This window comes from Hemiscyllium ocellatum, chromosome 28 (assembly GCF_020745735.1).
Source record: "Hemiscyllium ocellatum isolate sHemOce1 chromosome 28, sHemOce1.pat.X.cur, whole genome shotgun sequence".
NCBI classification, from domain to species: domain Eukaryota; kingdom Metazoa; phylum Chordata; class Chondrichthyes; order Orectolobiformes; family Hemiscylliidae; genus Hemiscyllium; species Hemiscyllium ocellatum.
This window is the reverse complement of record NC_083428.1, coordinates 48,482,200-48,494,616: the sequence shown is the minus strand read 5'-3', so window position 1 is coordinate 48,494,616 and position 12,417 is coordinate 48,482,200. Positions and strand designations below refer to the sequence as shown.

Genomic DNA, 12,417 nt, shown 5'->3' with positions numbered 1-12,417 from the left:
AGTGCTGAGGGAGTGCTGCACTGTCAGAAGGTCAGTGCTGAGGGAGCGCTACACTATCAGAGGGTCAGTGCTGAGGGAGTGCTTCACCGTCAGAGGGTCAGTGCTGAGGGAGCACCACACTGTCAGAGGGTCAGTGCTGACGGAGTGCTGCACTGTCAAAGGGCCAATACTGAGGCAGCGCCTCACTGTCAGAGCTGAAAATGTGTTGCTGGTTAAAGCACAGCAGGTTAGGCAGCATCCAAGGAATAGGAAATTTGACGTTTCGGGCATAAGCCCTTCATCAGGAATGGGGGCTTATGCCCGAAACATCGAATTTCCTATTCCTTGGATGCTGCCTAACCAGCTGTGATCTCCAGCATCTGCAGACCTCATTTTTTACCCTCACTGTCAGAGGGTCAGTACTGAGGCAGTGCTGCACAGTCAGAAGGTCAGTGCTGAGGGAGCGTTGAACTGACCCTCTGACAGTGAGGCTCTCCCTCAGCATTGGCCCTTTGGCAGTGCAGCACTCCCTCAGCCCTGACCCTCTTACAGTTGATCACTCCCTCAGCACTGACCCTCCAACAGTTGATTACTCCCTCAGCACTGACCCTTCAGCAGCGCGGTGCTCCCTCAGCACTGACCTTCTGACAGTGTGGTGCTCCCTCAGCACTGACCCTCTAACTGTGCTACACTCCCTCTGCACTGGCCCTCCGACAGTGTGGTGCTCCATCAGCACTGACCATCCAACAGTGCAACACACCCTCAGCACTGGCCCTCTGACAGTTCGACACTCCCTCAGCACTGACCCTCTGACAGTACGGTGCTCCCTCAGCACTGTCCTTCTGACAGTGCGGCAGTCCCTCAGTATTGACTCTACAAAAATGCAGTGCTCTCTCAGTACTGACACTCCAACTGTGTGGCACTCCCTCAGCGCTGACCCTCTGACAATGCAGCATTTCCTCAACACTGTGCTACACTCCTTCTGCACTGGCCCTCTGACTGTGTGATGTTCCCTCAGCACTGACCCTCCAACAGTTCAACACTCCCTCAGCACTGACCCTCTGACAGTGTGGTGCTCACTCAGCACTGACCCTTCAACAGTGCTACATTCCCTCAGCACTGACCCTCTGACAGTGCGGTGATCCCTCTGCACTGACCCGACAACAGTGTGACACTCCCTCAGTGCAGACTCTCTGAGAGCACAGCAGTCCCTCAGCACTGACCCCCCGACAGTGCACATTCCCTCTGTACTATCCCTCCAACAATGCAGTGCTTGCTCGACACTGGCCCTCCAATAGTGCGGTGCTCCCTCGAGGTTGTCTCTGCAACAGCATTGCACTCGCTCACTACTTTTTACAGGTTTTTTTCCAAGATAATGACATGAATTGCTGGACTGGTATTTGCTTCCCTTCTCCAATGCCTTTGAAACGGTGGTGGTGAACTGCTGACTTAACCTTTTCTTTCCATTTGGTGTTTGTTGACCCACAATGGAATTCTGGGATTTGAACCCATTTTAACAGCAATATATTTACAAGTTAGGACAAAGAGGTTTTGCAGGAGGGGTCCTTGCAGGAGGTGTTTGGTCCCACATATCTGCTGCTTTTGACCTTCTAGATGGACGTGGTTGTGGGTTTGGAAGTTGCTGTCTGTGGTGAATGTTTGCACTGAGTCTGTCAGCTGAGATATGGTCCTCAGGTTCCAGAAACAAAACTGAGTGTGAGGTGAGGGTGTAATCACAGAGACAGAAGGCATCTCCTTGGTGACTTATGCTGCACTGGGAAGGGATACTGTTGTCCGTATCTGGTCTGACCTGGACGTGATTCCAGTCAAATACCAAGATGAGTGACCCTTCACTTCCCGCTGAGCTGGTACAACCTCAACCACCAGCAGCTGCTGTCCATCCCATGGGACAAGCTACAGATACAGTTTTGCCAGCAATGCCTAAATCCTGAAGCACCTATATTCTTTTTAAACGGTTCCTTCCTCAGCTGACACCCCCTCCCACCCCACCCACACCCAACATGCAGCCCAATAAACTGATGCTACAACTGGAAACGGTGTTCCTCTCTCTCATCCTCGACAGTTCCCAACAAGTAGGCGGCACAGTGGTTAGCACTGCTGCCTCACAGCGCCAGAGACCCGGGTTCAATTCCCGCCTCAGGCGACTGACTGTGTGGAGTTTGCACGTTCTCGCTGTGTCTACGTGGGTTTCCTCCGGATGCTCCGGTTTCCTCCCACAGTCCAAAGATGTGCAGGTCAGGTGAATTGGCCATGCTAAATTACCCCTAGTGTTAGGTAAGGGGTAAATGTAGGGGTATGGGTGGGTTACGCTTCGGTGGTTCAGTGTGGACTTGTTGGGCCGAAGGGCTGTTTCCACACTGTAATCTAATCTAATCTCAAATGATTAATCATGGAATACTGGGCATTGTCAGTTACCCAATGTCTTGAACTGTCTTTCCCACTTCCAAAACCAGTTGTCTCAGTACAGACTGAGGGTGGTTCTGGTTCAGCCCATGAGAGAATGGTAATCAATACGAGAACCATTTAATCCTGGCTTTTGGCCAGAGGATGACATGAGTTTGACTGATCACCCCACTCAATGAAAGTATTTTGATCAACACTTTCCATCTCCTCCTATATCTGCTTCCAACAGAACTCCATTTCAAAGATATAGTGCCCCCTCCAGATGTTGTAATATCTCACCTGTATAATTAATAGGCTGTGAATGAATAAATGAAACTTGGCTTTAATTGCTGGCTGGGATGTGAGTCTGGATTATAGTTTAAACTGCCTGTGGAATGGGATGGATCAAACTGGTAACTGATACGTTTACTCTCCATGAGGACATGGACCTTATCCTACATCAACCCATCCAGCAACATCCCACTCGATTTTGGGACATGCGTCTCCTTATTGGTTGTTACAAGGTGCATGATGAGCTTGTCAGTGCATACCTTTCACCTCTCCTTCCCATCGTCAATTCTCTTCTCCTCCTTTTCATCTGCTCTTAGCCAAGGTTTGAGAAGAGCTGCACAACCTCACATAAGGATCCACTTTCACACTTGGGAGAGATGGTGTTGGGCAGTGGAAGAGCACTGGACTCCAGGGAGGGTGGGGAGTTGGTTTTACTACGGGGATTTGGGGATATAACCAAGCCCAATGCTGTCCTTCATTGATGTCTATCAGCAACTTCTAGCAGTGATCATTGGATCATTGGAAGTATATTAGTAATTACAATGCATCACAATAATAAGCCCCTATTAAAATATATATGTATTGTTACCATTAATAGAATTGATCTTAATTGGAATCAGATTGGAATTCTGCCCAGCCAATGCTACTGCATTTGTACATTAGCAAATTCCAGCAGGACTGGTAATGGACACCGCATAGAACATAGAACATAGAACATTACAGCACAGTACAGGCCCTTTGGCCCTCAAATGTTGCGCCGCCCTGTGGAACCAATCTCAAGTCTATCTATCCTAAACTGTTCCATTTTCATCCACATGTCTATCCAATGACCATTTAAAAGCCATAAAGGTTGGTAAGTTTAATACTGTTACAGGCAGTGCGTTCCGTGCTACTATCTCTATAATTACCAGGGTTATCTCCACTCCCCTTCTTGAACAAGGGGACAACATTTGCTATCCTCCAGTCTTCTGGTATTATTCCTGTAGACAATGACAAAATAAAGGTCAAAGCCAAAAGCTCTGCAATCTCCCCCTTGGCTTCCCAGAGAATCCTAGGATAAATCCCATCCGGCCCAGCAGACTTATCTATTTTCACACTTTCCAGAATTGCTAACACCTCCTCCTTATGAACTTCAATCCCGTCTTGTCTCGTAGCCTGTATCTCAGTATTCTCCTCAACAACATTGTCTTTTTCCAGTCTGAATATTGATGAAAAATATTCATTTAACACTTTCCACTTTCCACAGACTCCACACACAACTTCCCACTCCTATCCTTGATTGGCCCTAATCTTACTCTGGTCATTCTTTAATTTCTGATATACCTGTAAAAAACTTTAGGGTTTTCCTTGATCATAGCTGCCAAATACTTCTCATGTCCCCTCCTGGCTCTTAGCTCTTTCTTTAGATCTTTCCTGGTGAGCACGTAACTCTCAAGCACCCTGAATCTTCATGCCTCATCCTAATATAAGCTTCTTCTTCTTTTTGACAAGAAGTTCAACTTCTTTAGTAAACCACGGCTCCCTCACTCGACCACTTCCTCCCTGTGTGACAGGTGCATACTTATCAAGGATACGCAGTAGCTGTTCCTTGAACAAGCTCCACATTTTAATTGTGCCCATCCCCTGCAGTTTCCTTCTCCATCCTATACAACCTAAACCTTGCCTAATTGCATCATAATTGCCTTTCCCCCAGCAATAACTTTTGCCCTGCATTATATACCTATCCCTTTCCATCGCTAAAGTGAACATGACCGAATTGTAGTCACTACCTCCAAATCTAACACCTGGGGGGGTTCATTTCCCAGTACCAAATCCACTGTGGGCCTGTTACATACCATGTCAAGGAACCATCCTGCACATATTGGACAAAAACTGACACATCTAAAGTACTCGAACTATCATATTTCTAGTCAATATTTGGAAAATTAAAGTCCCCTATAACAACTACCCTGTTACTCTCACTCCTATCCATCTTTGCTATTCTTTCTGCTGCATCCATGGAACAATTCAGAGGCCTCCAGAAAACTCCCACCAGGGTGACTTCTTTCCTATTTCTAAGCTCAGCCCATACTACTTAAGTAGATGAGTCCTCAAACGTCCTTTCGGCCACCATAATAATGTTCTTGCCTAACAATGCCACACCCGCGCACCTCTTTACCATCTTCACTGTTCTTACTGAAACATCTAAACCGCAGAACCTGCAACAACCATTCCTGTCCCAGTCTATCTATGTCTCCGAAATGGCCACAATATTGCAACATCAAGGTCCCAGGTACCAACCCATGCTGATGTTCATCCACCTTATTCTGGATGCTCCTGGTGTTGAAGTAGACACACTTCAAACCACCTTCCTGCATGCCAGTCTACTCTTGCGACCTTGAAACCTTATTTCTGACCTCACTACTCTCAACCTGCTGGACACTGGAACTACAATTCAGGTTCATACACACAGGCACACTCGCACACAGACATGCACACAGAAACACAGACATACACATAGGAACATACACAGACACAGACATGCACACACACAATGTCCCTGTGGTAACTGCTTGGTACTGCCAATCCTCTGGTCTCAGAGCAGTGTTCCCGTTGAGGTAAATGATAGTCTTAGTGCCTTCCTTCTATCTTGACGGACCTATGAGTATTAGCATGTAGGTAGACTGCCTGATCTCTTTTGAAAGCTTCTTATTTCAGATTCATCATCTATTAATGTGAATAATTTTAATTTTAGCAGCACAATTTGATCTTTTTCTTCAAAAGTAAAGGCTAATATACAATATTCATTTGCTATTTCTACTGTACATTGAACATTCCGTCTAAAACAGTCTTTGCGAATCTCTTAATGATATAACATGTCTGCTGAGTTTCTCGTGTTTAATGCAGTTAGAAAAGTTATTTTTTCTCAGGCTGTCGCTGTTGTGCACAATCCTTTTTCCTGTTAACCTTTTTGCAGATTTAACAGTGACCTTTGTTTCCTTTTATTGTGTGTGGAACCTCCTTGTGTTTTCCTGGGAATTATCTACTTCTAATCTGTGAAAATGTTTTCGTTTGAGAAATAATTGTCTTTGCTTATAACCAGCCAGGCAGCTTTGTTAATAATTACCATGCAGCCTATGCAATGGATGGATATATATGAGTTCCACGTGCTTCAATTCATACATAACGTCAGAGAGATCTACAGCCAGAATAAAGCCCTTTGGCCCATCAGCCACCTAAGTATTTCAATTCAATACTTAGCCCATAGTCTTGCCTGCCTTGACATTATAAGTGCATATCTAAATACTTATAGTGTCACAGATCCAACCAGTCCATGCTGAACATAATCCCAAACTAAACGAGTCCCACCTGCCTGCTCCAGGCCCATATCCCTCCAAACATTTTCCACTCATTTACTTATCCAAGTGTCTTCAAACATTGTAACTGTGCCTCTGGAAGTTCATTCCACACACAAACCACTCCAAAATATTGGCCTCATGCCTTATTTAAATCTTTCTTTTCTCACCTTAGAAATATTCCTCCTAATCTTGAAATCTCTGACCAAAGGGAAAAGATATCTGCCACTCACCTTATCCATACCCCTCACGATTTTATAAACCTCTGTAAGGTCACCCCTCAACCACATACATGCCAATGAAAAAAGTCCCAACTTATCCAGCCTCTCCTCATAACACAAATGCTCCATTCCTGGCAACATCCTGGTAAATCTCTGCTGAACTCTCTACAGCTTAATCATATCCTTCCTACAACAGGGTGACCAGAGCTAGACGCAGTACTCCAGAAGAGGCCTCAGCAACGTCCTGTACGACCTCAACATGACATCACAACTCCTATACCCAAAAGTCTGAGCAATGAAGGCTAGCGTACTAAATGCCTTCTTAACCTGTCTACATGTGACACAATCTTCAAAGAATTGTGTACCTAAACCCCTACCTCTCTCTTTTATTCCCAAGGCTGTACTTTTAATTCAAAGTCCTACTTTTGGTTGTTTTACCAAAATATATTACCTCACATTTATCAAATTGAACTTCATCAGCCATGCCTTAGCCCATTGACCCAACTGATCAATTGTTTTGAAGGCTTCTGCCTCAGTGGGAATGAGTTGCAGATTCCCACCACCCTCTGAGTGAAAAGGTTTCTCCTCACATCTTCAGGAAACCTCCTGCCCTTTCCATTACCTCTGTCATTGCCATGAACGTTATTTGCAAGTTTCTCTCTGGTCTTTCTCCATAATTGAGGCTCCTGGTACAAGGGATGAATCTTATGGGGTTTCTCGCCTCTGAATACAGAGTTCGGTCACCTGCACCATGTCATGATCACCAGAACCAGACACCACCCTCAATTAGTGACAAGAGTTTGGGAAGATAGGGCCTAATGGTAATTACTAGTCATCCAGAAACTTCGATTTTACTTAGCCATGGGTTCAAATCCCACAAAAGCTGCGGGTTTAATGTGAATTTGGTTAATAAATTTAGAATATTAAGATAACCTCAGTAATGGTGATGCTTTAAAAAAATGTTCTATCAGTTCACTCATGCTGTTTCTAGAGGGATACCTACCATCCTGGCCTACATGCAACACAAGATCCACAACAATGTGCTTGACTCTTAACTTCTCACTGAACTGGACATAGCAACTGCTCAGTTTAAAGGCAATTGGGAATGAGCAACAAATCCTAGCACATCTGATGAAAGAAAAAAGATGAGGATTTGATCAGAAACATATTCCCATTTTCAAGGAGGACAAGGTCATTTAGTTGGAAATGGCAAAGTGAAAACTGAAATCAGATAAACTATCTGAGTGCTATGTTCTTCTGAAATGTGAAAAGTGCTGGTACGAGCGCTAATATTTCATTCAATGCTGAGAATTTCCGACGTACTGTATATCAATCCCCCTTCATAAATGAGTCTTCAAGCAAGCTTTGAAAGATTTGAGACTATTAAGCTGAAAGGCTTCTTTCAACCTTTTGTTGAGCAGACTGCATTATGGAAAGAATTAAAATGCAGATTAAAGGAGCATGCTCATCACACCAACACACCAGTTTACTCAGTTGCCAAATTGCTAGCGTACGGAACAGAGCAGTGCCAACAGCATTTGGCCAATATCTGATATTGGGACCTGCCCCCTCAGCCTTCCCCCTGAGAGTGAAAGACAATGGCAAACAGCCAAGAGAATTGGCTCAGGGTGAAGCCAACAATAAGTTAATGACCTGAGCTCAAAAGGAATGGTATCATCAAACCGGCTTTATTTCAAGGTGGGCCAGTGGCCCCACACATTGAAAGATGCCTCAACAGAGGCTGGTACTACTTTTACTTCATGGCCACCAGTGCCGAAACCATTGTCCCATGTTTGTTGCTCTAAAGGAGATTCTCCTCACCAGCCTCCTCTCCTCCACCCTGAATAAGCTCCGTAAGTGTAGGAGTCACAATTCAGCCCCTCACTTCTGCTCCGTTATTCCAGCAGGTCATGGTTAATTGACACCTTGAAACCAATTCACAGATTTGTTGTGATGCAAAAGGAGGCACTAAACCCATCTTTGTGACACCAACTCTCGGGCTGAGTCATTTACTGCTGTTCTTCTACCATACCCCCACCCCCAAAACTTTGAATCTTGTTTCTTTTTAAATGTGAGCGGCAAGTGGCACAGTGGTTAGCACTGCTACCTCACAGTATCAGAGACCCGGGTTCGGTTCCCGCCTCAGGTGACTGACTGTGTGGAGTTTGCACATTCTCCCTGAGTCTGCATGGATTTCCTCCGGGTGCTCTGGTTTCCTCCCATAATCCAAAGATGTGCAGGTTAGGTGAATTGGCCATGCTAAATTGCCTGTAGTGTTAGGTGAAGGGGTAAATTTAGGGGAATAGGTCTGGGTGGGTTGTGCATCGCTGTGGACTTGTTGGGCCGAAGGGCCTATTTCCACACTGTCACTAATCTAATCTAAAAGGCCAATTCCCTTTTGAATGCCTCAGCTGAACACTGTCCACAGGAAAACTTTAACTGATGAGGAAAATTAGTTTTCATTCATCCGATCTGATATTATTATTCAATATTTTTTTAATTTGATTTTTTAATGTCACATGCACCTGGGTATAGCGAAAAGTTTTGTTTTGTATGTAGTACAGGCAGATCATACCATACCGAAGTGCGTTAGGGTAATAGAACAGAGCAAGGAATAGTGTTACAGCTGCAGAGGAAGAGTGAGTTCATCATTAAATTTAAAATTTGAGAAGTCTATTCAGAAGTCTAACAACAGTAGGGAAGAAGCTGCGCCTGAATCTGTTGGTACATATCCATGGCCATCATAGTATATCAATGACATTAGGTCTGTGTCCTCCCATTCTTGATCACTGATCCTATATACTCTGTCCTGACTTATCAAAGATTTTGAACACCTCAATCAGATCTCCTCTGAAACCTTCTTCTCTCCAAGGAAGTTGGTCCTAACTTCTCCAAACCTCTACCTCAGATCCTCATCTCTGAAACCATTTTTGCAAATCCTTTTACAACCTTACACATTTTGGCTCCATGACATTAACTAACCAGTTCTGCTAATCATAGTCTGGAAAGCTCCAGTTATTCCCTAGTATCCAAATACCTTTGGGAGAGTGAGTTCCAGGTTTTTACATCAAGTCAAAAAGTGCTTCTTGTCTTCCAACCCGGATGACCTACCTCTAAAGTTAAGTTGATGAGCTGGCCCCTGAAGTTTCCAACACTGAGCAAACCCACATTGGCATGTTGAAATGGGACGTACACATGGCCTCCAGTTCCACTTTGATGCCCACTTGATCATAAAACTGTCAATGAAATACAGCCAATGAGCATCTCACTGAAAAAAACCTTTGATATTGCTCAAATAAGCAGATAGATATTGAAAACTGACATCATAGAATGTAATAAAACTGTCACTGAAATACTACCTGTGAAATGGAGAGGTGGATGTGTAATGACAAAATCACCGACGAATAATCCAGAATCCCATGCTAATGTTATGGAGCACGGGTTTGAATCTCACCTTGGTGAAATCTGAGTTCAATAAATTCTGTAATTAAAAGCTGAATCTAATGATGACCGCTGTTCATTTTCATAAAAACCCATCTGATTTACTAATGTCCTTTAAGGAGGGAAATCTGCCACTCTTAACCAGTCTGACCTACATGTGACTCACAGCATTATGGTTTACTCTTACTTGCCCTCTGAAATAGCTTTTCAAACCACTTAGTTTGAGTGCAGTTGGGGATGAGCAATAAATGCTGGCCAAGTCAGTGACAGCCATGTCTCATAAATGAATTATTTCCTAAATTCCACTAAAGAAACTTTGACCTTGGTTAAAACTACACACAACTAATTAAAACGGACTTCAACAGTAATAAATCTGTCAATCAAGCAAAGCTAGCAGTCCCCTTTACAATGTGTCAGCAAACAACTGCATGACTGAGTCTTTATAGAATCATAGAATCCCTACAGTGCAGTTAGAGGCCATTCAGCCCATTGAGCCTGCATTGACCCTCTGAAGGGCAACCCACCCAGACCCACTCCTAAGCTATTAGTCAGTTCACTAAGTATTCAAGATGAGGATTATCTTGCATTTCTCTCCTGGATATTGAGAATGATGGATCAAGGAACATAGCACATCAGAGCAGGAGTAGACCACACTGCCTATTGGGCTTCCCTCACCGTTCAGTGCAATCCTAGCTAATTGAAGAATTCATTGTATTTTACCCACCCCAGCCCCATAACCCTGGACACTCTGGTCAGCAGAAATCTATCAGTCTCAACTTTAACCATATTCAACAATTCAGCTTCCATAGCATGCTGGGAGAGAATGGCAAAGATTTACAACACTGAGTAAGAGGAATTCTTCTCATTTCAGACTGAAGTATCACTCCCCTTATCCTTATCTAGTGTCCCTCGATTTTAGATTCAGCAACCTGGAGTAATACCTTAACTACATGTATCTGATTTCTCCTTCTCTGATTGGGGAAGAGAGTGTGGCAATGGGGGTGGCGAGTGGGGATGGGAAGGAGTGGATGTGTGGGGGAGTGGGGAGGAGAGGGAGTGGGGTGGTTGGGAGAGTGGGGAGGGGAGGGAGTGGAGCAGTGGGGGAGTGGGTGTTGGGAGAGTGGGGAGGGAAGAGAGTGGGAGGGAAGTGGGGAGGAGAGGGAATGGGGGTGGGAGAGTGGGGACGGGAGGGAGTGGGGAAGGGGGTGTATTGGGACAATGTGGGAGTGGTGAGGGGAGACAGGCGGTTGAAGCAACAGTTTTGTTTGGAACTATTAAAAGCTGCCATTGTTACTCAGAATTTACTGGAACCTTTTTTTAAAAAAGCGATATTTCACAATAATAATATTTAAGTGAAACCAATCCCTGATGTTAAAAGCCTGAATGAATTCATTCATCACCTTCTGTGTGAAAATCCACAATTAACCAATCACTGAATTTAAAGCAACGTAACGCGAATCCAGCAGCAGTTCCCCATTCAGGATGTTCTATTCAGGAAAACTGAGAGAGACAATAGACTGAGTAAGTGAACAGGGAATTATTTAGTGAGTCTTTTGAACTGATTCCTTCTTGCTCTCTCTCATTCCCAGGAGAAGAGGAAGCGGCAGACAGAGATAGAAAACAAGAAACGACAGCTGGAGGATGAGCGAAGGCAACTCCAGCACCTGAAGGTACGCCCCCTATTGAAGTTCGATGCCAACCATTTTATTTAACTAAGTTTACTCTCATGCAAACGTGTGTGGTACCTTGAATAAATCTAAATGGTAATAATCCTATGGGAATGCTCCCATTCTCCTCCTGCGCTATATTGTTCTATGTTCTATATTTACTGTACTTGCCTGGCTGGGCTATGTGATCAAGAAACTCCACACTGTTGCAAAAAGCCCAATCTAGTGAGGGTCATTGATGTCAGAGAAAGAAAGACTCCACCATAAGAATGCTAAGTAAAAAACTTATAGAAACTGAGCCAGGATGACTAAAGAACTGATACAGAGAGAAATTGGAATATTAGAATAAACGAGCAAGAAGTGTAAAGATAGACAGTAGGAGCTTCTACACTTTTATGAAAAAGAGGAGAATAGCTAAAGTCAGTATTCCCTTTTTAAAGATTTGAAGGAGCTAGTGTTGGACTGGGGCGCTTAAAGTTAAAAATCACACAGCACCAAGTTATAGTCCAACAGGTTTATTTGGAGGTACTAGTTTTCAAAGCACTGCAAAACCACCTGACGATGAAGCAGCGCTCCGAAAGCTACTACCTCCAAATAAACCTGTTGGTCTATACCGTGGTATTGTGTGATTTTTTAACTTTGTCCCCTGTAAAGAGTGAGACTTGGAAATTATTAATGGTAAATGAAGCAATGATAAGGACTTTGAACAAGTATTTTGTATCTATCTTCACAGCATAAGATATTCAAATCATCTCAAGAGTAGTACCACCTCAAAGAAAAAAAATAAAACAATTGCATTAACTAGAAGGGCGGTGGCACAGTGGTTAGCACTGCTGCCTCACAGCACAGGGACCCAGGTTTGATTTCAGCCTCGGGCAGCTGTCTGTGTGGAGTTTGCACATTCTCCCCGTGTCTGTGTGGGTTTCCTCTGGGTGCTCCGGTTTCCTCCCACAATCCAAAGATGTGCAGGTTAGGTGAATTGGTCATGCTAAATTGCTCGTAGTGTTAGGTGCATTAGTCAGAAGGAAAATGGATCTGAGTGAGTTATTCTTTGGAGGGTCGGTGTGGACTTGTTGGGCC

The 12,417-nt window shown here is 44.2% G+C and overlaps 1 protein-coding gene across 2 annotated transcripts in view; it reads left to right on the top strand.

Moving 5' to 3' along the window:
• Positions 1–12,417, top strand: part of LOC132829107 (paralemmin-1-like) — a 300,302-nt gene that overhangs the window by 152,202 nt on the left and 135,683 nt on the right. For both annotated transcript variants that reach the window (XM_060846425.1, XM_060846426.1), the window contains exon 3: positions 11,260–11,340. In XM_060846425.1, coding sequence (XP_060702408.1) covers positions 11,260–11,340 — 81 coding nt within the window. The remainder of the gene's footprint in view (positions 1–11,259; positions 11,341–12,417) is intronic.